This window comes from Triturus cristatus, chromosome 1_2 (assembly GCF_964204655.1).
Source record: "Triturus cristatus chromosome 1_2, aTriCri1.1, whole genome shotgun sequence".
In the NCBI taxonomy this organism is placed as follows: domain Eukaryota; kingdom Metazoa; phylum Chordata; class Amphibia; order Caudata; family Salamandridae; genus Triturus; species Triturus cristatus.
The window spans coordinates 206,293,999-206,320,822 of record NC_140580.1 but is presented as its reverse complement, the minus strand read 5'-3'; the positions used below and the strand labels follow the sequence as shown (position 1 = coordinate 206,320,822).

Sequence of the window (26,824 nt, the reverse complement as noted above, 5' to 3'; positions counted from 1 at the left end):
TTCTAAATACCATATTCTCCGACGTACGGTACTTGACGTATACACCAGGCTTATTAGTGATTCTAGTAATTCTTATATCGCTGATGTGCCCACTGACTTGTCCACTCTTTTACGTACTAAACCTAAAGCTTCCACTTTATACGCTCTTCTCCAATCCAAGGGTATACCTCGACAACAATCTACGACTAAACTCGCTTGGGAGAGAAATTTTAGTGTAGTATGGTCCCCGTCAATGTGGAATAAGATTTGGACTAAGACACGTAAAACCTCCAGAACAACTAGTTTAACACAAACACTATTTTATACATACAACAGGCTTTTATTATCTCCTCACGCCTTAAATAAAAGATTTTCCAATGTACAGGATACTCGTTGGTCTTGTGCATCTCCTGATGCTGATTTGTTCCATATGCTTTTTTTGTGTTCACTTGTAATTAAGTTTTGGAAACAGGTTTGGTCTCAAATTAACTTAATTTTTAGCACCAATGCCCCATTCTTTGTAAAGGACATTTTCTTGGGAAGCCTTTCCCCAATTTGGGATAACTACGAACTGAATGTCAGAATTGTTGATTCACTAATAGCAGTTGCTTTTCAGCAGATAACGAGAAATTGGAAAGATTTCACGAAGATTTCTTACAAAGCTTGGTGGTATGATTTATGTCATAATCACATACTGGATACATTTCTCCTGTTCCCTCTACAAATGGTCATGAAGCGAATTCAGTTATGGTTACCTGTCACAACATTTTTTGATAAATGTGCATTGAAACACTGCTTACCAATCCAATCTCAGCAGGAAGTACTTAAAACCCCTTTATTTCTCCTGATGTTTTTTCTAATTTTCATCTATATATGCATTGTGTTCTCCCTGATTATCCTTTTGCTGTGTTTTTAAATTTTCTTCTTACTCATATATTTCCACTGGAATATGTACATGATGTATTGTTTTTTGATCAGTAATATGTACTGTATGTTTCCACCTCTTTACCTTTAAAAAACTTTTCTTCTGAACTAAAAAAAAAAAGATAAGATGACTTAAATTTTCAAAAAAGTGTGTTTCTCTAACACATAGCAGCTGTAAACTTAGTACATCAGATTATATCTATGAATTATGAAGTATTCCTTAAAAGTAATGATTTTTAAATGTGAATTGACTCAAGCATTTTTGTTCTGCCATGATGACAATTCTATTAGTGTACTAAAAGGCACGTGCCAGCTTAATTCCACATTATGGAAGCTACCAGAGTAGTTACCAGGCAGTTAAGACAGCAAGGTCAGGTCCAGGGGAGAGGATATGGTGTTAAGACCAGAGCTGCCAAGTTTGTAACTGGAGAACCAAATTCTGAATCTCTGCGTCGGCACAACAGCCTGTGATTCTGGGCAAATCATTTAGGTTATGTTATGTTAGAAATTTTAGAAAGCGTATGGTTACTCCATTCGGAATGTCTCCACACTACAGATTTCATGCACCAAGAAAAACGGGTCTTGATCTAGTGATTCTCTGGACTACACATGCCTGAAAAGCCATGTTTTAAGTTTCTTCCAAAAGGCTAGTTCGGAGTCTTCCAATCTTAACTCCATTAAGAGAGTATTCCACAATCTGGGAGCCATAAAACTGAAGGACCGACCATCCAAACATGTCTTCTTCACTCTAGGAACTATTGTCAATGCCACTTCAGATGACCTAAGACTTCTGCAAGGGCAATATGCCTTGATAAGAAAATGTAAGTATCAAGGGCTGTTTCCTTTCAGAATTTTGTAGCAAAAACATAAGGTTTTAAACATCACTCTCTTCCTCATTGGGAGCCAGTGCAGCTTAGCCAGCGCTTGGCCAATGGAGGACTGTCTAGGAAAATTCAGTAACAAGTATGAAGCAGCATTCGGCACCCTTTGAAGTTTCTTAAGTCTACCGTCAGTAGCAACTAAATACAATAAATTGCAGTAGTCCAGTCTTGAACTGATTAACACCTGAATTACTGCTTTTTTGACAGATTCCTGGAGGAGACCCAAGATCTTCCGGAGCATTTTTAGGGTGCCAAAACAAATGCCAGCAAGATATTTGATTGTCAAAGGTAGGGTTACCATTGAACCATATACCAAGATTCTTAACTTTCTGTTTGGGGCTTGGAAGCGGTCCCAATACATCTGGCCACCATGCTGTAGACCAGATAGAAGGCTGTTTCCCTACCACCACCAGGTCAGTTTTCTCAGCAGTCATCTTGAGACAGCTTCAATCCATCCATTCAGCCAATCTTGCCAAGCAAGATCTGAAACGATCAGCTGAAAGACCCCTATCCTGATTTAGCATAATAATCAATTGGGTCTCATTAGCATTAGACACGATTTTGACACCAAAATGCTAAATTACATCTACTAGAGGGCACATCTAAAGATTGAACAGCGTTGGGCTTAAAGCTGAGTCCTGTGGCACCCCCTGCTGTAATGGGAAAAACTCAGAAGAGAAAGGTGGTTGTTTTACTTGAAAGGACCAATTCACAAGAGAAGAGGCCAGCCATCTCAAGGCTGTGCCACCGACACCATAAGCCCACAGCCGTTCAAGCAGAAGGCCATAGGATAAGGTATTGAATGCCATGCTCAGATCCAGCATTATGAGAGCTGCTCTATTACCTTCTCCTGTAATGAGTCTAAGTGACTTGTAGGACAATAGCAAGGCAGATTCTGAGCTGTAATATGGTTCAAAGTTAGATTGAGACTCATGCAGAAGATCTTTGGAGTATATTTCATCAACTGATGGTTCATATATTTTTCCGCTATTTTGGAGAAAAATGGGAGTAGAGAAATGGGCATAAAACTTTCTGGTTTGGCTGTATCCAATGTGGCTTTTTTAAAGAGGGGAACAACAGTGGCATGTTTATTCTTCAGGGGAATTTGGCCAGTAGTAAGGGACAGGTTGATCATGAACTTGAGTCCCGGAAGGATAGCCTCCATACCTCATTCCAAATTCATGGGCAAGGCGGGATCTACAGGTGCACCCGATTTAACTTTAGGTACCACAGTTCGCAGATCAGTCAGGGACAGCATCTTGAACCTGGAGAAACCCTGCCTAGAGTCCAAAGGAGTGAACCAAAAGTCCAAGCAGTCAGTCACTCTAGATTCCTGAGGAAAAGTGGCATAAATCTTAGCCACTTTGACAAAAAAGAATTGAGCGATCTGTTCGGAGTTGTCCACAGAAGGGACAATGCGTGCCGAAACACGCCCCAAAGAAGATAAAGATTTTACTGAAAGAAAGATATCAGATGTGGAATTCTGACCCTGCTCAATTTCCTGAGCATAAAACTGAGTCTGTGATATTCTGATCTGTTTGTGGAAGCTCTTCAAAGCACTGAGGTAATTGCTTCTGTCTGTCACACGATAGTGCCTCCGCCACTGTCGTTCAAACATTTTCCAGCCTTTTTTGAGTGGCAACAGTTCTCCATTGAACCATTTAGCCGAAGGTTTAGAGTGGACAACAGTACGGGTTGTCAAAGGAGAAAACCCATCCAATGCCTCTGTGATCCAATTTTCAAGTTGATCATTTGCAATACTAGCACAATCACTAATTGTAGGACGGGTAGCTGTCAGCCCCTCCGTAAAAGAGGCCCAGGTAACCTTAGCCCACTTCTGTGTTATAAACTGCCACCATGTAGGTAGAGATGACTGGGGAGAAGGCGCTGTTATCAAAAAAGGGAGAACAAAATGGTCCGGCCATATCACCAGTAGTGGGGTGGTCACACTCACACAAGGAGAATTAGAGAAAATTGGATCTGGCATATGACCAAGCCTGTGCGCCGGAACATATACCAATTGCACCAGTTGGAGGATTTCAAGATCATCCAGAACTGAGGTGGCCATGCTGCAAGTGAAGTCCTCAAAATGAAAGTTGAGATCCCCCAGAATTATAAAATTTGACTAGCGCTATGAATAAATGGATGCAATGTATGCTAAAGCTGTTATAATCATGGAGGTCAGACCAGGCGGACAATAAATCAAATGCCTGCCAAGGTACAGTTCCCAAAGAAAGTTAGAGTAAAGAAAGCCTCCTTGCTGCACACTATCTTGATCTCGGCAATTGTGCAGGAGAGGGATTGTTTAAAAATCCCAGCAATTCCTCCTCCCCTTTATCTGTCTGTCCATCCTTGCTAAACTATAACTCTGAGGCATTTAATCAACTCAGGCCTACAAAATGAAAGTAACCTTATGTTATGAAGCTGGTGCTCATGTAAAGCACTCCAATACCTTCAAGTCGAGCGCTTGCTAAATGAAAATGCAAAAGAAAAAAAGAAATGAGGGGCGCTTGCAGTGCCCACATGGAAGAGGGAATTTGAAACTGGTTGAATCTGCCCTAGAACAGTCGTTGTGTTTGTGTGTGGTGTTTTTTCTATAGATGTTATTTTCCAAGTTTAGTGATGGGCTCAAATAGTAGGACGAGGTGTTGGGGGAAGGGCATAAGCAGAGAGGCTTGTGTTCCAACAGCATTTAGTGCCCCTCTCACAGTTCCATACAATGCATTTTTGAGCCATTAGTCCATGCACAAGTAGTCAGGCTGGTGATGTTGGGGCAGAGCCAGTCATAAGGATGTCTGATACTTGACTGACTGTACACCAGCCCTGTTGGCCTTACTTATGCGATAACAAACAAAGCTGGGGCCTGATGTAATACAGTATTTTCCTAAGATCACACAATTTGGTCAAACAGTGGTGCTGGGATTGATCCCAGATAAGGTGACTTGAAAATTAGATCAGCATATTTCTTTAACATGCAGATGCATGTCACATTAGTACATCAGAGCATATCTGCGAGTTCTGAGTCTCAGTGTTGGCTCAACAGCCTGTTATTCTGGGCAAACAGCTACCATGCCTACAAAATAAATGTTACGCTATGTAATGTAATTGGCGCATATGTAAAGTGCTCTAATGCCTTTGGATTGATTTTGCACTATGCAAGAATGCAAAAAAACGTAGGAGCTCCTACGTGAAGAAAGAAGTTGGAACGGATGATAGCGAGACAGTGTGTGGTGGTGTTAACACAGATGTTATCTTTCAGGTTTAGTTTTGAGCCCGGACACTTAGACGAGGTGTTGGGGGAAGGGCGCAAGCAGAGTGACCATTATTGCGTATGTTCCACCTGCTTTTAATGCCCCTCGGGTACAGTTTCATTTCTGGCCTTTTTGAGCCACTGTTTCATCCACACCATGGAGGTAGTCAGGCTGGCGATGATGGGGCAGAGTCAGTCATAAGGGGGCCTGATACTTGACTGACTGTGCACCAGCGCTGTTAGCCTCACCTATGAAAGGCAGTATTTGCCTAGCATCACAAAATTTGGTGAAACAGGGAAGCGGGATTGATCCAGATATGGTGACTTGAAAATGAAAATCAGTGTATTTCTTGAACACGCAGATGTGGATCACCTTAGTTCATTGGATTACATTTGCGAATTAATCTTGATGAAAAGTGCGAGTTTTTAAACGCGAACTGGGAAATATTCCTGCCCTACTGTGATGACAATTCTATTAGTAAGCTAAAAGACATGTGCCAGCTCCCTTCCACATTAAGGAAGCTGCGACGTGCTAGAATAATTACCAGGTAGTCTAGGTATACAAGGCACTGAATGTCATATCCAGGGGATAGGATATGGCTTTACAGCCAGAGCTGCAGAGCTTGGAAGAGGAGAACCAAGATCTGAGTCTCGACATCAGCTCAACAGCCTATGATTCTGGGCAAACTCTTCTTCACAAAATAAATGTGACCTTATGTGACCTTATGTAATGTAACTGGCGCTGCATAAATATGGGGAAAAATAAAACCTAGAAGCGCGCCAGGTGCCCCCTAACCCCGCCAACCCCCCACATCTCTGTTTGAGCTCGCTTGCTGTGCTCCATCATTATATACTTGGGTTGAAAATATACGCCCTATCACTTTGAAAATCCACCAGCCGCCCCTGCTCATGGTTTTCAGTAGAAAGGTACTTACTCTCAACATCATGTGCCTTCAGCTAATAGAAATGTCTCACTGAACTGAGAATACCCATTTATGCTCCATGATCCCTTCCCGCCCATGCTGAGCAGAAAGAGTCACCATGGCGTTCACTCTTGCTGACCGTGTCCCTGTGAGTAATGCGCTCTTCTCAGAATGGTAACTGAACAGAAAACTCTCGAGAGAACATGTTAAAAATGTTAATTTTCAGGCCCTTGATAATGTGCCCTGTGAAAGACAAGGAGTGCCTACTATGTGGAAGAGAAACTGACAGCTGTTATCGACTGCGAGCTTCTGGGCAGTAAGGCTATTGGCTCATTCAACCCAAAAAGGCAAAAGACATGCTCACCGCCTCTGTCTGCTTCCTGTCCCACAGAAACTTACTTTAACATGAAAACAGTTGGAATGAGAGCTTCTCTAGAAACACTAGAAAATAATAGCAAACACCGGAGAACAACACATTTAAAAAAGATCCCTCTGTTCTTACCAATGACAAATATATTTCTTACAGCCTCGGAGTTGTTAGAGTTCAGCTTAATGTACCGAATCCCAGTAATGCTGTAGAAGACAAGACTGTTGTTTCCTACATCAGCATCCACCGCCACCACCTTTATCAACTCCGACCCAACCTTGGCGTCTGTTGCAACTCCTGCAAGGCAAAAAGACACCATAGATTGGAGGAAGAACAGGGAGAGTTTCATTGCTAAAGACCCAAGAGAACTTATCAATCATCTACCAGCCCACCTGGCCAAATACAATTATTAAACTTACACCAAACTCACCGATAAAGTTACATTTGTCCCAAATCTTCCACTCTTTTGCCACTCCTTTCTTGTCTTTACTACTGCCCATGAGCCCAATCTTCTTGAATTGACCTATGAATTCCTAATCTAGATGACATTGCTAAATAAATCCATAAATCGGTCACATGTGTAAAACCCGCTGACGGCACTGTAAAATTATACTTTCTTTCGACACTTAAATGCTAACCGTTTATGAGGAAAGCCAGAGTACAGAATGGTAAATTCAGAGAACTAGATGTGAGTCTTTATTGCAAAAAGATTGGCATATTTATTACTGAAAGTTGAATCTACCAGTCCCGTTTTTCAAAATATGGAATATCCTGAAGAGTTCAATGAAAGCTATTGAAAACACGGGACTCCCTCCATGATGGCCCCAGGCGAAGTGAAAGTCGCAGACTAGTCTTCCCCCGGGGTACTTCATGCCAGAAACAGGATGTAGGTAGGTAGATATAGAGGGCCAGATTAGGGAACAGTGCCTCCTTGTCCAGGAGACTGAGGAGAGATGGGAGAGCATGTGTAGGGACAGGGAGGCTGCTCTACTTACAGGCACTGCAGGGGAGGGGGTCTTGCCAATGGCAATGAGGTTTGTGTTTTTGGGGCTACAAGTACTGGGAGGGGGGCTTTGGCCCTGGGTGACAGAGGGGGAGGACCAGGCCACGGGCAGCAGGGAGCTTGTGCGGCTCGGGGGCCCGGTGGTTTGAAGGACCGAACAGGTTGTTGCAGCCTGGCAGGGAAAGTTGTAGCAAAGCCAGCAGGTGAGGCAGGTAGACAGGAGGCGATGCCGACGGGCCCAAGATGGCCTCTGGATGTTGGCCTGAAGAAGTGGGGAGGTCTGTGCTGGTCGCTCCTACACCGAGGGCTCATGCCTTAAAAGTAAAACAAGACTGCAGTTCCTGTCGGAAGGATGTACTTGCTAAGAAGGGTGGTGGTGCTGTGCGTCGGACTGTGTGCAATGATGATGAGAATGAGGATGAGCTGGTGCTGGATTATGACAATGGCAGCGATGAATGGGAGGAAGGCGAGCCTGTGATGATGAAGAATTTGGAATGCCAGAGGTACGGTCAAAAGGGAAGGAAAGTGCAATGGGTGGTGCCTTTGGTGCTTTGCAGAAGTCAAATGCGGACAAGGGCAGCACCATGGACAGGGCATCGAAGGCAGGCGGCAGACGTTGCCGGGAGGAGAGGGATGTTGACCTCTTGCCTTCAAGAAATGGGGATTGGTAGTCGATGTAGCGCAATGGGGAACAAAAGGTACAGGGTAAGTCTTGCAAGTCGATGGGTGTTGGTGATGGTGTCATTGACAAAGAGGTGGGGAAGGTTAAAAGTGCCTTGAAGGGGAAAGCAGTCTGGCAGCGGCAAGGCTGCAGATGGAAAAGGGAGTCAGACAGATAACTTGGGGGATCAAATGCTGCAGATGGGGGGAAGATGCCGCTGATGAGGACAAACCTAAGAAGAGGCTCCCGTGTATGGGTTTGGAATGCCTTTGGGGTCCCACCTTTCTGAAAAGACTAAGAACTGGATTTGGAAGCACAAACATGTTTATGTATTTAAGCTATTGCATAGTGATATACTGGCTAAGGAGGGGTCTAAAGAGGAGGAGTGGGAGTTGACTAGGAGGTCCAGGGTCCCGATCAATTTAGTTGGACATCCGTACTCTTGATATATGCCAGTATCTACTGTAAACAGCATACAGACAGGGTGATTACCTTGTTTAAATATATGACATCATCAGAAAGGCCCAGATGCATTTTGAGGGATATGCATTGCTTAGCTAAAATGAGGAGTTCCAGGCGAGGGTGAGCCTAAACCCTGACAAACTTTGGGGGGAGTTGGACTTAGAACTGTGGATGCAGTGGATGTCACCAATGCAATCCATGGCCTCTAGACACACCGCGAGCAGCCTATCCATCCCTTTCTGACTTTTCATCCCAGCCCCACTCCGCAGAGGGAGGGTTATGCACCAAAACCAGCTGGACTAAATATTGGGGCGTGTTGGAATTTTAATAAAGGGTTCTGCTCTCGTCACCCATGCAAATTCAAGCACAAATGTTCCAAGTGTAGGGGGAAACATCACATCACACAGTGTTTCACTCTGGCTAGCCCTGCGGAGCAATGGAAGTTGTCCAGGGGGTGAGGGCAACAGGGACAGCCAGGCTAAAGCGCACCTACGCCATTAGCTTTGACGCCATGATTGCGTATCTTGCCACTTACCCGGACAGAGAGGCAACTTTGTGGCTGGAATGGGGTTTCATGGAAGGCTTCAGGGTGGATCACCAGGGCCATGGGGGCGCAAGTGGGCGGACAGTTTGCGGTCTGCCAAAGAACATCCCGGGTGGTGGCTGACAAACTGGGAAAAGAGGTTTCAGAAGGGAGTATAGCGGGCCCGTATTTCGAGTGGCCCCTCATGGACTTGCTCATTTCTCTCCTGAGGGTGGTACCTAAAAAGCGGCATGGGAATTTCGGTACATCCATCACCTGTCATGGCCACAGGGATCTTCGGTGAATGACTTAATTGCGGAAAATGATCAGGGTGCTGTAAGCATCAGTGGCTGATTCTATTCGTTCAGTGCGACAGTTCGGTCAGGGGACTGAACTGGCAAAATGTGACATCAAGTTTGCGTTTAGCTGTTGCCAATACACCCCTATGATTTCTCCTTACTGGGCATGCAGTTTGGGGGCAGACGGGCTTCTATGTGGACAAGGTTTAGCGATGGGTTGTGCCATTTCCTGTGCCTTATTTGAAACTTTCAGCACATTTTTACCATGGTCGTTCATGAAGTCCAGCGGTCATCGGGAGGTGTCTCGCTATTTGGATGATTTTCTATTTGTGGACAGGAGAACCTCTGGGGACTGCAGTAGGGTGCTTCAGCACTTTCAAACCATTGCCTTTGGGTCTGGAGAGGACGGAAGATCCTAGTGAAGTTTTGACGTTTCTGGGCATTGAGTTGGACATTTTACAACTGGTAGCTCAGCTGCTGCATGCACAGTTGGTGGAGATACAGGGTTTCCTGTCTGAAGTGATCGGTAAACGAAAAGTTGGGTTGAGGATCATGCAAAAGTTCCTTGGTTTCTTAAATTTTGCCTTTAGGGTAGTCACGGCAGGTTTAACTTTCTGCAGACGTCTGGGCATGTCCATGTATCAGCACGGTGTTGCCTCATCATAAGTAGAGGATCTTGTTGGCTGTCAGGGCTGACCTTTGAGCATGGAAGGCTTTCTTGGACAACTTCAACTGAGTATCTATGAGTTTCTTGGATGAGAACACAGTCTGGCAAGTGCACATTTTTTCAGATACATCAGTCGCTGAGGGTTCTGTTTTGGGGCAGGAGATGGTGAACCGAGTAGTGGCTGGCCCACTGATTGAAGCAAGGACAAAGCATAGCCTTTCTTGAGGTTTTTCTGTTGTTGGTGGCACTGTCAGTGTGCGGAGGGGAGCTGGCTAACAGGATGGTGTTGTTTCATGTGGACAATATGACGATGGTGGACTTGGTGAACAGACAAAAGGCACGTGATTTGAGGGTGCTGCGTCTGCTACGGAGATTCATGTTGTATTGTTTACGTTTGAGTATTGTTTTCAGAACTAAGCATGTTCCTGGTGTTCGGAATGATATAGCAGGCTCATTATCTTGTTCGCAGTGGCATTGTTTTTGCAGACTGGTGCCAGGAAAAGATAAGGACAAGACAACTCTGCCTGGCAACATTTGGGCTTTTGGGGGAATGAGAGCAGTGGTTCTGGTCGAGGGATCATTGGCCGAGTCTACCAGAAGAAGCTATCGGCTGGCTTGGAGCGAGTTTGGGTCATTTGAAGCCAGTTCGCTGGAGGCTTTGGCACTGGAGCAACGAGCAGTGTAAGGGTTGTGTTTTATTTTGTTCTGCATTGATAAAGGTTTGTCACCCACGACTATTGCGGGCATGTTGGTGGGGGTTTCATTCTATGGCAAGTTGTACTGGTGTTTTAACCCTGCCAGGGATGAGATTTTGGGCTGGGTAGTAAAAGGGAGGGGTAAGGAATGGGGTAAAGGGAAGCCAGCATTGTGTGACGCAATTATCTTTGAATTGTCACAGGAATTGCGGCAGGTGTTGCCTGCCTGTTGTTATGATCCTTTGGAGGTTTCCCGACTCTGCAAGATTTGGATGTTTTTTGGGGCATTTCAGGTATCTGAGCTTTTGAGGTCTGCACCAGAGTAGGGGTGCTGCATGAAGAAGTGCATCTAGACTCAGGACGTTTAGGGATTTGGCTGCAGTGTTCTAGTATGGATCAGCAAGGTAGAGAGAAGTGGTTATGGTTGTGTGAAGGGGGTAGTTTGGAGGCTTGTGCAGTGCAGGAATGGTGCAGTTTTTCTGGTATGGCAACAGAGGGTGTTTATTTTGCCATGAGGAGGGCAACAGGGTGATGGCCTTTCAGCTGTTGGTGGGCCTGCATGTGGCTCTGCACAGGCTGGGGAAGGACCAGGTGGATTTAGGGACTCATTCCTTTCAAATTGGGGCAGCAATGGTGCGCTTGAGGTGGGGTTGGGGTCAGATTCTTCAGATTGGCAGGTGGAGATGGAGGTGCTGCAAGAGCTATGCAAGGAAGTAAGGGGAACATTTTCTGCAAGGATGGGTGGGGGATTTTGGTGTGTCACCGGCGCTAATTGCCTTTTCTTCTAAATGCAGAGTGTGTGGGCAGTCCATGGACCAAGACACTGACCTATGTTATTGGACATTCTTTTGTGCTCTGGGCAGCGGAGTATGTGGACCAGTAAGTATACAGACAGAACCTGGGACTACACAGCAGTCGGCATGCGCTGCTTTGGTGGGGTAAAGGGGGGATGCTTTGGGGTAACTTGTTGCCATGATTGATGAGGCTGGTTCCACAGAGGGGTTGCCCGGACATGCTCCTGATTCATTTGAGCAAAATCGATCTGGTCCAGTTATCAGGTGTGACGCTGATACATATGTAGTGGGATTTGGAGGTCATCAAAGCAAATTTTTCTGGTGCATGTCTTATGTGTATTACACAATGGAGCTGAGGGATGTAGTGAGCCGATTGTGGAATGAAAGCATATGGTTCTGGAGAGATTACGGTTGATGGGGCATGGCTGTGGGCAGTAAAATGCTCTCCAGGGTTTTTCTGGTTGGGGTATCTTGGGCGTTGGAGAGTCACATGTGGGCATTACCATCCCCCTCTGAGGGGAAGAACAGAGCACAGGTGATAAAAGATGGTGTGCGGGATTTCATCGAGCAGGAAAAGAGTTTCAGTGGAGGGCATTTGGTAGGAAAAATGAAGGAGAGTCTGGATATTTGGCAGGAGCTCAGTGAGTGGAAGAGGAAAGAATGAAACAAGGCATGAGGGCTTGGCGTGAGGTGTGACTGGTTACGGGAGGTATGGTAGTGTTGTAATTATAATGTTTTGATGTTATTGTTTTAATGTTAATTAAAGTTCAAATTAAGTGTTTGCAACCATGTCTAATGAATGGCCTTTTAAGCTACATCATGGACATGAAGTGTGTTTATTGCACGAAGAACAGTTGAACAAGTATGTTTTGTCAGCCAGCAAAAGCAAATATAACATCAAATTAGTAAGCATAACCACAAAAGGTTCTATAAGGCCACAAAACCTGACATTTCCCACAAGTGTAGATGAATAAAACTGATTAATGAGAAAATATAAGCAACCATAGCAAAAACTATGGAACCATAACAAAATAAGTGAACGTAAAACAGCAAAACATAACTTACAGCAATAAAACAGGTAAACATAACATGACAGAATATAACATTTGGAGGTCAGAAAACCAAACGAATAGTAGAATAAGGAGCACTGGGCCCAAATAGAGTTGCAAAAAAGAAGCGATAATCAGAGCAATGCTATTATGTGTAGCAAATACCACTAACATAAGAAACATAATTTGTGGTACTAATATGAACCACATGTTAGTAAAACCCCATCAAAAGTATGTCAAATAATTTTGCGTGTCTCATAGAGGGACATATGGAGAGAAAGAAAACTAAAAATAAAATTGCTGTTCACATGGCTAGGGTGAATTAATATATAGTCAGCATTCACAATGAAGGCGAGTTAATTAATGAAACATGCAAGTCTTTAATGGGTATACTTGGATAACCTGATGAAAGCATTGGCTTGTGGACATAAAAGATCCTTGACAAAGGAAAATGATTTGAGAACGGCTTACTGCATTGAAGGCAGTTTATGGAATAATAACTTCAAGAAAAGGTGAACCTATATACCAATCAAACAAGAAACTTGGTTGATTTCAAGTTACTCCAATAGCTAGACAATAGGACGAAATACATTGGAGTAGTAGTAGTGCTTGTGGGAAGCAATAGGAAAGTACACAAAAATGATGGAGTACAATCATATCAGAAACACAGACAGCACTGATGGTCGTTAATGGCCACTGTTTTCATTGAATGTTGGAAATGCCTTCCCATTACCCAGAAAGACCAAGATATTGAAACAGCCTCTTACCTGCAGTGTATTCCGTCTTGGTGAAACGGGGTGGCTGGTCATTGATATCTTCTAGATAGATCCGTACTTCTTGCAAAGTAGAGTCCGTACTGGGATCAATGCTCTGGATCCTTCCAGATTTTGAGCTTCTGCTTACTGACCAGGTCCTGTTGCTTGAAGCTTTAACTATGATGGAATAGTAAAGCTGCATCTCCCGGTCTAAGTCCTTCAACACTGTCAGTTTTCCATCTGGAGTGAGTTTGAAATTCTTCTCTGCGTTGCCAGCTGGTACATTAATAAAAAATGAGGTGCATTACATTTTAACAGAGTTCTCTGCGAAGACACATTCAAAGGTGGTGTTAACTGGGGTGCAAAAGAATAAGTTATTTACCTTTGGTAACACTTTATCTGGTAGAGACTAGATCTAGCCACAGATTAGTTACCTGAGAATCATCCCCAGACTCCAGACTGGATCCAGATTTTTTTCTACAGCAGTACCTTTGCGCGACAGTAGAGGGCATCGAGCAAATCTGTAACAATGTCGTCCACTGGATGTGACATTGGCAAAGTCCATATAAGCCCTCCCCTGACACGCTGACGTTAGTTTCTTCCACTACTACTTTTTGAGCTAAAACACAGATCCAAGTATAGAAACTGACATTAAAACAGTGTGCCCAAAATAATCTTTTTGAAAGACACGTTTATATCAGCGGTTGTTTGGTGTGACCTATATATATATATTTGTTTTAGCAATGAAAGCACAAAGGTTGATAGAAAGGATCTGGAAGAAAAAGGAGGACCAGTTTGCAAAGCGGGCAGGATGGGTGGGTGGGTAAGGAATCTGCGGCTAGATCTAGTGTCTACAAGATGAGGTGTTACCAAAAGTAAGTCACTTATTCATCTAATAGAGACGTCTAGCCGCAGTTTCCTTAACTTAGAATAGATACCCAGGCAATACCATCCCAGAGGAGGCATTCTGAGACAAAATTCTACTTGACTTTTGGTATTCACAGATGTCATTTACGTCATATCTTTAAGTCCGTAGTTGGGCCGGAATCTCTCGCTGAAGCCGTACTCTCCAGCTGTAAACTGTACAGTCAACATTGAGAGGAGCGCAAATTGTGGACTGCATGTACCATGATGCAAAGGAACACACTTTTCTGGGATGTGATGTAGTGTCTGCCCACACTCTTTTCCCTATCCAAACTGATTTTCATGACCTGCTGTACCATCTATCCCACATTCCTAATGTTCCTTTTTGTAAAAATTGTATTTCGGCCCATTGATTACACTTCATCTGGCCCAAGCCGGAGATTCTGGTCCAGGTGCAGAGATTACGGCCTGTGCCGGACAGTACAGCTTCATCCGGAGAGTATGGCTTCAGCCAGAGATTCTGGGCTGACGGCGGACGTAAAGATACTACTCGTAAATGACCTCTGTGAATACCAAAAGTTGTAAAGTTAGACTTTTGTCTCAGATTGCTTTTGGGAATCAGCACAATGTGTCTGTCATCACAGCATACTCACTTGTGGGGGCCATAGAAAATCAAGGAAGAAAATTACTGCTTGCCTATTGGTTAGAATTCTACCAATGGAAATGAAAGTTAGATGTGAAATGAACCAAAGACTGTGCAAGTTTTAGAATGATGTGACTGCACGGAAGAAGGCATAACGCCGAAACATGTCTGCAATAAACAAAGTCATTTCATTGCCCCACAACTGTTCCAAATTGCTTCGTAGTTGTTGTGTAACAAAAGCGGACTCACCCCCCCCCCCTCTACGGACGCACACGTTGTGAGTTCGACATCCAGGGTGGGCTTGTGTTAAATGAATCTATTTTGGAGTGCCTGAACCACTACTGCCAGACCCAAGGAGTTCAGTCATATGACGGACACCTTCGAAGATTCTGTGAGTAACAACAAACGGTAGGTGAGGGACATGTGCACGGCAATTTGGCTCCAACAATGTGATGCCCGTCCAACAGAATCTGTGTTATCCATACCACAATGAATCAGTAATGTAGCCGTCTGATGGCCATGCTGAATCAGCTGAGAAACAGTGTCATGAGAGACATCAGGGATGGTGGGGAGAAGGAGTGATACTAAATCCCAAAGCACATGAGAAAAACGGGCAAAAACACAAGCTGTGTTAAGGGACCGCAAAGCGAAGCTGGTAGCAGAAAAGATATATATTGACCCAAAGCATCCACACATTTAGACTCCCTGTCAGGAGGGATGCCAGGCATGGCGTCGATGTTGGGGGAAGCTGTAACAGCCTGAACCACAAAACCGCTCAGAGTAGGATGATGGGCGAAGCAGTGCACGTCTCCAGGGGCAGGATGGTGCCTATGAGCTATAGACCGGTCCACTGAGGCACCTTGAAACGGGTTTAGCCCAAGTGCCCAACAGAATATCAAAGATGGTGTCACTGAAGGAAAGTGTAGGCTCAGAACTCAGCTGGCCCTGTTGGAATACCCAAAGTAGAGGAAAAAAGGCCACTTCTACAGCAGGAAGCTGCAGCCCCAGAACTACTTCAATTCATCGCAAACTCTGAGAAAAAGCCGTGAAAACAGGCCAGAGGATGGGGAAGAATCAAGACCACGAGCATCACCAAGGGCAGAAATCCAATGAAACTCCAGAGGAGGCTCAGTAATGTGATCACCCACATCACCAAAATACCAATGTGTCAAAGAGAAAATAGTATGGGACTCCTCTTAAAATGGAGGACTTATCCACTGATTCCGTTCCCGATTAGTGCTTAGAAGTTGACAACTCGGCCTCGGGAAGGGGATACAAAGAAGGGGCAATTGGTGCTGGTGACGCCAAGATGGGCACCATCGGATCCAACCCAGGTGTCACAGGTGGGAACCCCAAAGGGCTGTGCACCAGAGCTGAGACAGAGTCGATCACGGATTCGGATGGCCCCATTGACAATGAGGGAGGACCCGACCTTCACATGGCCAAGAAGCGCACCAGAAGGAGGTTGAGAGACAAAAATGGCATGGAGGGAGAGATAGTATTTACTCATTTGAGCCAGGGGAATACCGGAAGGTGTGGTCCAGATTCTCGCTCCAAAATTGGAGTAATAGGAGGCGAGTCAGGGACACAGCTTGTACACGGTAAAGTTGGGGAAGGGAATGGTGCCGACCGACAATGGCATGGCTTACCAGGTGACTGCGAGGATGAAGGACGCCGGGAGCTGGCCCTTGAGCGGTCCTCAGAGAAAGAAGAGGATCGCAACCAATGCATCGCCAACAGCATCATGTGGTGCTCCTGCAATGTTGATGACTGAAGCTGAAGGCACGAGCCACACAGTTTGGACTCAGGGAGCACGCCTAGACACCAAATGCAAATAGGATGAGGGTGGGGGGTCATCATAGACCTTGAAAATCTTTACAAAAAGCTCTGTTCTGTGGTGGTAGGCCAACATGGCAAGAGGCACAGCACCCTGGATCTGCGTGAAAGCGCTGAAAGGAAGAAACTGATGTCAGAGCGTCAGGGGAGAGCTTATATGGACTCTGATGATGTCACATCTGGTGGACGACGTCGTTATGGAGTCGCTTGATGCCCTCTACCAACGTGCAGAGATACTGCTGTAGAAAAATTTCCGTATCCAGCCTGGCGCCTTGGGATAATTCTAAGGTAAGGAATCTGTGTCAAGCAGCTATCGCCCTACTAAGAGAGCACAGACAGCGAAATAGAAGAGGTTATGGCTAAAGATTGGGTCTAGGATTGGTGCATGGAGAAAAGAGAGAATGAGTGACTGTCCACAATTGTGAAATTGTAACTGATTTACAATCATGGGGCATGATGGTATTGTAGGTACCATTTAAGGAGCTAGATGAAACAAAGCACTCACAGAGTTTAAAGTCTGCAGCAAAAACAGAAGCTCATCTGATGGTGTCGAGTGGTCTGTGTTTTTTTGTTTATATGGTGGTTGGTACTGTAATCTCGGTGGCTGCAAGTTCCATGACCAGAGCTTTGGAGTTTAGGCTATAAAACTGTGCAGGCTGCCTGTATTTTATAAGAGGCTTGACCATATTCTCAATATGCACACCTGATCTTCAAGGAGTGAGTGACGAGCCCTGTATATGATTGGTCAGAAATATTCCAAGGATCGCTAAGAGTTTTAAAAATGTATTTGCAATTGACACCTTTTTTAAATAAGAGAATAATATTCACATCTCGTTCAAGTGTTGCCTCCAGTACAAATAAATACATGCAGACAGTTAGCTGAAGTTTGGTGACTGGCTAAACAGGGGGTGGGGTGGGGGGCGCTTTGTTGTAAGAGTGTTTAATTACAGTGCGGCTTAAGTGCAGAGCATTTTGATGTCAAGCTTGACTGGCCAGAGTGATGCTCTTATATTGACTATGGTCACGGTCCCTGCATGTGCGGTGAAGGAAGGCAAGCGAGGAGTAGAGCGCATGTGCTTTACATTCATTTAGAACTGCGTCTGGTTGAAGGGATATCATTTGTGACGGTGTCCTGTGTGAGAAGGGTTTGGTATAATGGGTGAATGCTAGTGGTATACACTGCTTGTGTCTCTGCAACTTTGTAGCAGAGCTTATGTGTGAAGTGGAATGAAGGAATATGAGGGCTAGGCATGTGTACTTGCCTACCACCCTAGATGGGCAAAGGTTATTGGCAAGAGTTTCACGGTTACTAATCTGCTCACTGTGTTTATGATTGATGAATATTTCGATATACACTATAAAAAGCAGTTTGCGAAACCGCTTCTGCGGCGATTATACCTGCTATGAAGTAATAAACTATGGCATTTGAACCCTCATCTGAATCCATTGCCCCACTGACGTTCCCCACCACAGAGCCAGGCTTGGAATGTTCTGCGATAGACAACATTTGGTACTGGAGGCTTCCTCTCTGAAAAGAAAAAGATTGGTACAGTGACAAGAGGGCCATGTTTCCTCTTTAACAAATTAGCATATCATTTTGATGACTTTAATGCCTTTGTGGTACAAATGTGCATGGTTCATAGGTCTTAGCAAGCCACGTCAAAGCTATGATGAGTTTGTGATTTGTGGTAATCCAGCAGTGCTAAGAGGGGAAGTATGTGCACTGCATGAACCAAACATCTGACCTTTTTTCCAATGCCCTTTTATGACTGTCATAGCAAAAAACATAATGTTCCTTCAGAGGTATTGCACAAAAAACTTTGAATTACCAGACATAAGTAAATTATTCTCTGAAATAAATGCATTTAGGAAATAAACTAGATATGTTATCAATTAGATACAACTATGAAAAACGAGTTATTATTGCAACTCAAAAAAGTATTAAGAAAAATATGGCAACCATGCCACATTTCAATGTGTTCATATAATTGTCATTAGTTAGAAGACAATGCGGAAAGGTACAGTAAATTCGGGCAATGACATTCAGACATGCTTACATAAGAAGGTGACAAATGGAGGTATCACTTGTCAAAATATAAAAACAAGAGGCCTGATTGACAAACTGCATTTTGTAGTATGTAAAATAGATCTCCAGTAGTACTAATCGTGTGCTATAAAATACAATTCACAAACCTACAGGTGGAGCCGTCTGCCACCGCCTCTCCTTTCTTTTGGGTGAAGACATCGCCACCATGGGAACACACATTTCCTCACACGTAGTCATATGACTTTGTAGCACATTTGGGAGGGACCAAGGGGGGGTGGTAGGAAAATTGACAGTAATTACTCCATAATCGGTGGGGTTTATGGAATAGATGTGTTTGCGAAGGGCAACACCATTGCAATTCACAAAATACTCTTCTAACGTTTCTACAGCCCTAACACGGTCAAGACAGGGTAAATATACTCCAGCCCAACCTTGGAGTAGGTACCATACATGGCCAACCACTGGTACTGCAGCACAGCTTCATAGAAAACAACAGAGGCAGGAAGTTAAAAAACATTATATATGTGTTGGTCGCCTCGGGTTAGTTTTAGTTAGGATAGTGTTTCCATAGGAAATGCTTTTTTTTTTAGTTGCTTTGTGCACAAAACTTTCCAAAAATGTGCTTGCTTTTGACTTGTTTGCTCATAGAAACTTTGGGGAGGAACTGTCAAGTGGAGACCGAGAAAAAAGGGGGTCTCAAAAGACACCCCCCTCAATCATTTTTCCATATGAAATTTAGACACAGCTCCAGTCCAAGCTGGTGAATGGATTTCAATCAAATTTGGAAGAATGCCAGATCGTCATCCAAAAAGAATGTTTTTGAGTTTTGGTGTAAATCCATTACATAGTTTTGGAGAATTAAGGTTAAAAGAAATCGGCTATATTAAGCTGTTGAGGATCTACGTAGCCGACAGATGTTCTCCTGAGATATGATTGCCTGCCACCACCTCAACCAGGAAGTGGGGGGAACCGTCTTAGGAATCAGGACTCAGTCCTGAGTCTAAAGAAAAAAGACACAGGAGAAAACGTAGGTAGCAGGGTAGGGATACCCTGACACCGTAGGCCTGGGCCCAAAAATGATTTTTTCAAAATTTTACCATGAAATCACAGAGGAGCTGCGAATCCGCGGTGAAAAAAAAGCACGGGATTCTGCCTGTTTGGATACCCCTCTTCCGGAATGGGCCAAGGTACGGGGGAGGTTATGAAGAACAAGGGAACCCAAATAAGGTTGGTCAGGGATCTTGGGTAATCAATTATTTCTAAAGACAGTGGTCCCTAGACAAGGATTAATGAGAGAAAACAATAAATATAGACCCAATCAGTACTATAGATGGGGGTCGCGAAACTAGTTAGCATGGAGGAGTCTTGTTCGTTATCGGAATTAACCAGACAAATCGCTCCACCAACTAAGAACTGCCCCCAGCTATAGTACTGATTGGGTCTATATTTATTGTTTGCTCTTACTAATCCTTGTCTAGGGACCACTGTCTTTAGAAAAACAAGTTACGGGGGAGGGCACCCATGGTCCCTCTCCCCAAGCCTCCATGTGTCCTGGTAAACTTACTGAAGGGGAAAGGGCCGCACTGTTCCCTTTCCTGAGCCAGGAGAGGCCCAGGGGCCTCCATCCACTGGGGCTGTGTTTTAAGTGAAGGATATAGGCCGCATGGCTCCCCTCCCTGAGCCACAGTGGCGACTCCTCCGCTAAGGCAGAGGAGCATCGCCCCACTACTCTGCAGCAGTAAAAGAAACGAAAAAATAAAATGATAATAACGTAATGCTATTATCATTTTATTTTGTTCTCCTGCTGCGGCAGCTTTGTGTGAGGGGCGGGGCAGTGATGCAGAGGTACGGGAGAAGTGGTTTGCCCACTCCTAAGTGCACAATGACTGTTTAGTCTGCCCTCTCCGGCCGACCAAAACGGTCATGCGAACTTCCCTGTTCTCCATGCAGGCTGCATTACATACTGCGTGGAGAACATGCCCACCCCTCCAGCCCCTGGCAGAGCGCCATGTCATGGCGCTCAGACCAATCACAACGCTGCATTGTAGCATTGTTATCGGCTTAGGAGAGGGAGCCAGGTTGACTGCTTCCTGTGACTGGAGTCAAAGGCAGGAGAGCACGACCCCGTTCCGCATGACCAAAGGCTCAATGTATGGAAATAAAATATATCTTTACGTTAAAAAAATCCCTAGAAATTAACTGAAAAAACAAAGGTTAAAATAGCATTATAATTACGTGAAATGTTTAAAAAAACAAAGGGTAAAGTAACGTTACAGTCAGGTGAAATGATCAGTAACATACCATTTTAAGCTCTAAAAAGCACAGAAATTCACCAGTTATAGTTATATCATGTAGTTCTAACTTGTGCCCTTGCCATGCACTGCTAATTACCGCACATATATGACATCACTCATGATATCTTCTATGACATAATTGATAATATCAGTGCAACATTTGCAGTAAAATTATTGATGACAAAACTGCATGGGGGAGCGCAAGTTATAGTTGCTTTAGGTGAATTTCTGTGGTTTTTTATAACATTACCTTGATGCTGAACATTTCACCTAACTATAACATTAAACTTTATACCTCACTCGTCACACTACATTTACTACAACGTGCCACTCTACCTTGCACTGTGTTCTCAAAAATGATGTTATTTGAGATGTTATAAGTGTTGTTATGAATGCTATGATTTCACACAATATAAGCGATGTAATATGGTAGGGTACAACCAGTGCAACAAGAAGGTGTGAGTTACAGTTAATGTACTGTGGGGAGTGAGGTGACAACACTGTGTATGGAGATGTGCGATTATAGTAATTTGAGGCTGTTACATAAATTATAAATTTAAGTTATAACTATAACTTTAAAATTTCTAACGTTTGTCTAAATTAAGTTGGGTTTGTATAGAAAGAATAAATAAAGTTATAACTTATCCCTAACCTTTGTTCTTTTTCATTTAATGTCAATACTTTTTTTAATTTTTTATAAAAATGTGCTCAAGTCATAGTGTAGAGCATCATTTGTTAGGATGTCATCAATTGGAGTGTCATATAGTAGAATGGAGGAGAGTGTCGTAGAGTGTAGTGTTGTAGAGTGGAATATTGTAGAGTGGCATAGAGCGCAGTAGAGTAGAGTGGGGTAGTGTACAGAGGAGTAAAATCTTATACAGTGAAGTGGGGAAACAGTTGGAACACCGCGGTCTGAACCACGAGTGTTCCAACTACGCAAGCTATAACACTTATGCCTTAACCCCGCATATGCGTGGTTAAGGCAGTGCATGGTCTAGCTGCAGGAAGACAAAAGCAGGAACATGCAGCGGTGACGTAAGTTGTGCTGGTTTTTTTTTAAGGGCTGGGAGGGGGCCGGCCAGGTTTTAGGGCAGTGGAAGGGGCTGGGGTAGTTTAAGGGACAGCGCAGGGGTGGGCGGGGTTGGGGTAGTGTAAGTTAGGGTGCAGGTTTTCAGGCCTTAGGGCAGTGGGAGGGGAATGGGTAGTTGGGGTAGTTTGTAGGGCTGGGAGAGGGTTGGGGTAGGTTTTAGGGCAGTGGAAGAGGTTGGGGTAGTTTAAGGGACAGCGCAGGGGGGTCGGGTGGGGTGATGTAAGTTAAGTTGCAGGGTTTTAGGCCTTAGGGAAGTGGGAGGAGAATGGGTAGTTGAGTTCGATTTTAGGGCAGTGGGGTCAGAGTAGGTTTTGGGACAGTGGAAGGGTTTGGGAAAGTTTAAGGAAACAGCACGGGCGCGGGGCTGGGTAGTGTATGGTTTTAGGCCTTAGGGCACTGGGAGGGAAATGGGTAGTTGGGGTCGTTTTAACGGCTGGGAGGGGGTTGGGTAGGTTTTCGGGCAGCGGAAGGGGTTGGGGTAGTTTAAGGGACAGCACAGGGGGCGAGGGTAGAGGTAGTGTAAGTTAGGGTGTATGGTTTTAGGCCTTAGGGCAATGGGAGGGGAATAGGTAGTTGGGTATGTTTTTATGGCCGGGGGTAGGGGTAGGTTTTAGGGCAGTGGAAAGGGTTGGGGTAGTTTAAGGGATGGGGGTCAGGGAGGTAGGGATAGTGTAGGGTTTTAGGCCTAAGAACAGTGGGAGGGGAATGGGTAGTTGGGGTCGTTTTTAGTGTTAGGGGTAGGTTTTTGGGCAGTGGAAGGAGTAGAGGTGGTTAAAGGGATAACATGGGGGCAGAGGTGGGGGTGGTCAGGGGGGAGGTGAGGTAGTAGTGACTTTAGCCACACATACCCCTTTACCATTCATGCGTATATCACAAAATGTTGTGGTAAAAGCATTCGTGGAAAAGTAATGCGTGATTAAGATGCATTCGCGATGGGCTGCGTGGTAGGGGCACACGTGCTAAGACCATTCATGCTTCTATCATACAACCAGGGAAGTGGCATGGTGTGTTGTATATTTGAGTATCAGAGTGGGGTGGCGTATTGTGTAGTGGAGGGGATTTTTATACAGTAGAGCAGGGTGTTGTAGACTGTCATAGAGTGGAGTAGAATGTTTTAGAGAGGAGTGGCATAGAGAGGAGTAGGTCGGTGTAGAGTGGTGTACAGTGGAGTATCAACGAGAGGAGTATCAGGAGTACACTGAAGGAGAGTGTTGTACAGTGGAGCGGCATGTTATATACTAGGGTGGCGTGTTGTAGAGAGGAGTGGAGTAGCATCCTGTTGAGTGTCATACAGTGTATTACAGTGGGGTACAGTGAATGAGCATAGAGTGAGGTAAAATGTTATATAGTGGCTTAGAGTGTAGGTAGTACAGTCTTGTAGAGTGGAGATACATAGGGGAGCTACATACAGTGGAGCAGAGTGTTATATAGTGGAGCGGCCTAGAGCGGAGTATGATACAGTGGCGTAGAGTTGGATAAAGTGTAGTAGAGTGGAGAATAGTGTAGAGGAAAATACTTCAGTAGGGACACATAAAGTAGAGTAAACTGTCAGAGTAGAGTGGTGTGTTGTAGTTTAATGGCGTAGAATGGCATAGCATACAGTTGAATAGAGTGTTATAAATTGGAGAACCCTCTTGTACAGTATAGTGCAGTGGTGTGTTGTACAGATTTGGAAAGATGCTAGAGTTGCATACAGTGTGGTACAGTTTTCTAGAATGGAGTGGCATACAGTACAGAGTTGTAGAGTGTGCTAGAGTGGATTGGCATACACCGGAATAAAGTAGAATAGCATAGAGTGGAGTTCTGTGTCATGGAGTACAGTAGAGTAAGGTGGGGTGCAATGGCATACAAAGAGTCCTGTACAGTGTCATATGGTGGAGTAGAGTATTATAGAGTGGCATAGAGCAGGGTAGGGTGTTGTACAGTGGCATACAGTATAGTACAGGGTTGTACAGTGGATTGTAGGGGTATAGAGTGGAGTAAAGTGTTAGAGAGTGCCTTACAGTGTAGTGGAGTGTTGTGCAGTGGAGTTTTATAGAGTATAGTAGTGTGTTGTACAGTGGAGTTGTGTAGAGTGGATTCTTGCACAGTGGCGTAGAGTGAGGTAATGTCTTGCACATTGGAGTAGTGCGGAGTACAGTTCAGTGGAGTGGTATAATATAGTGTGGAGTAAAGTATAATAGAGTGTATAGGCATGTTGTAGAGTATAGAGGAGCGGAGTACAGTGTATTCGCGTTGAATCAAGCAAACTGTTAAGAATTGAAGTGCTGTCTCGTATAGTAGAGTGGAATGCTGTGTTGTAAAGCATTCACAAGTGTTGTATAGTGGAATAGAGTGTTGTACACTGTAGTGTATGGACATAGAGTAGAGTCTTAAGTTGGACAGTGGAGTGTACTGGGATAGAGTGGAGTAGAGTGTCATAGTGTGCCATAAAGTGTAGTAGAGTTTTATATAGTAGATTTATATAGAGTGGAGCAGAGTGTCATACAGTGGAGGGGTGTAGAGTGAAGTGGTGTACACTGTAGTGGTGTGCAGTGGAGTAACATAAAGTGGAGTTGCATACAGTGGAATAGAGTATAGTGTAATACCATACAGTGGAATAGCGTGCAGTGAAGTTTATCAAAATGGAGTGGCATAGAGTGGAATACCATTCCCTGCAGTTTCATACAGTCGAATGGCATAGAGTGGAATAGCGTTGAGTGAAGTGGTATACAGTAGTGTGGCATAGAGTGGAAAAACGGATAGTGGAGGAGCCTACAGTGAAGTGGCATACAGTGAAGTGGCATTCAGGGGAATAGCATAGAATAAAGTGGCGTACAGAAGAGTGGCATACACTGGAGCGGCATAGAGTGGAGTAGTAACAGTGTCATGGGATACAGTGGAATAGCATAAAGTTTAGTGTCGGATCGTGAAGTGGCATACAGTGGAATACCATAGAGTGGAGTGGTGTACAGTGGAGTGGTGTAGAGTTGACTAGCATATAGTGGAATAGTGTAGAGTGTAGAGGCGTACAGTGTAGTGCCATAGACTGGAGTCGCATACAGTGTAGTGAGATAGAATGGAATTGTATACACTACTATAAACTAGAGTGTTGTCCAATGGAATAGTGTAGAATTGAGTGGCGTAGAGGTGAGTGGCATAAACTGGAGTGGTGTACAGCAGTGTAGCATACAGTGGAGTGGCATAGACTACAATGGTGTACAGTTGAGTGGCGTAGAGTGGAACAGTGGCGTGACATACAGTGAAGAGGCATGCAATAGAATACAGTACAATGTAGTGGGTTAGAGTAGACTGGCAAAGAGTGGAGTAGTGTACAGTGGAATGGCATAATGTGAAATAGCATACAGTGGAATGTTGTAGAGTGCAGTGGCATAAAGATGAATAGCGTAAAGTGGAGTGGCGTACAGTGGAATGGCAAAGAACGGAATAGTGTGTAGTGCTGTAGCGTACAGTGGAGTGGAGTACAGTAGAGTAGTATATACTTGAGTGGCATACACTGGAGTGGGGTAGAGTGAAATATAATACAGTGGAGTGGGGTACACTGGAATAGTGTAGAGAGGCTTTGCATACTGTGGAGTGGCATACAGTGGAATTGCGAACAGTGGTGTGTCGTAGAGTGGAATGGCAGACACTGTAATAGCGTAGACTGGAGTAGCATTCAGTGCAGTGACATAAAGTGGAATATCATATAGTGGAGTAGCATACAGAGGAGTGGCTTTCAGTGGAGTGACATTCAGTGGAGTGGCATAGACTGCAGAGGGATACAGTGGTGTGGGGCAGAGTGGAATAACATACAGTGGATTGGCATAGAGTGGAGTTGCGTACAGTGTAAAAGTGTAGATTGAAATGTCATTGAGTGGATTGGGGTACAGTGTAATATCGTAGAGTGTAGTACAGTGGAGTGGCGTACAGTGGAATAGCCTAGAGTGGAGCAGTGTACTGTGAAGTGGTGTATGGTGTACATGAGTAAACTGAAGTGGCATACAGTAGAGTAGGGTAAAGTGGAATAGCAAACAGTGGAGTGGCGTAGAGTGGAATGGCATCCAATGTCATAGAGTACAACTACTAGGTTTTCTTCTATTTTCCTAACTATGAGTACTTTATTAAAGTGTTAAAAGGTAAAGAAATTAATTTTTATTTTCTCTATATTTAAAAAAAAGTTTATGGTGTAGCGCACTAGCAGGTAGCAAGTTCCTGTTTGTTTACCCTTTTTAAAAATTGTTTTTACTTGTGCTGTATTTTAGTGCAGTCTGCTCACTACACAGTGAATTATTTTTATTTTTGTAACCATGTAAAGATTATAAAATACACTGCAGTACACTACATTAGTAAAATATAGTGTATCTCAGTGTTTTTTTCAATTTTTAAAACATATTTCTTTTTGGTACTGTGGTACTCCCAAGGCAGTACCGCAGTACTCCATAATATATATTTTTTTAAAGTATAAAACATTATCAATACTTTCCCCTAACTATTACCACTTAAATTAAGTGATAATACATAGAGAAAAATTATGAACCCTACTACTTGCCTGTATTTTACACCCTAACCCTGAACATAGCAAAATTGCACCAAAAGCAACATGGCTGCCTTTGACTTTTGTAGGGACAGTCATTAACCAATCATGTAATGCCTGGTTTTCAGCATGTACCACAGAAGTTTTGCTAAATTACTGTGAAAGTAAAGCAACTGCATCCTTATAACTTAAAAGATACTTATCCTAGTTACCTCTTATCCACAAAAGGATCATCTACACACCATAATAGTTACCTCTTATCCCCAAAAGGATCATCTACACACCATAATCTCCAATCCTGC

The 26,824-nt window shown here is 44.1% G+C and overlaps 1 protein-coding gene across 2 annotated transcripts in view; it reads right to left on the bottom strand.

Annotated features, from left to right (window-relative positions):
• The window catches only part of CDH23 (cadherin related 23), a 1,199,511-nt gene that overhangs the window by 260,116 nt on the left and 912,571 nt on the right, over positions 1 to 26,824 (bottom strand). For both annotated transcript variants that reach the window (XM_085603466.1, XM_085603467.1), the window contains exons 33-35: positions 17,974 to 18,103; positions 13,245 to 13,508; positions 6,460 to 6,621 (exon numbers count right to left, since the gene is read on the bottom strand). In XM_085603466.1, coding sequence (XP_085459592.1) covers positions 6,460 to 6,621; positions 13,245 to 13,508; positions 17,974 to 18,103 — 556 coding nt within the window. The remainder of the gene's footprint in view (positions 1 to 6,459; positions 6,622 to 13,244; positions 13,509 to 17,973; positions 18,104 to 26,824) is intronic.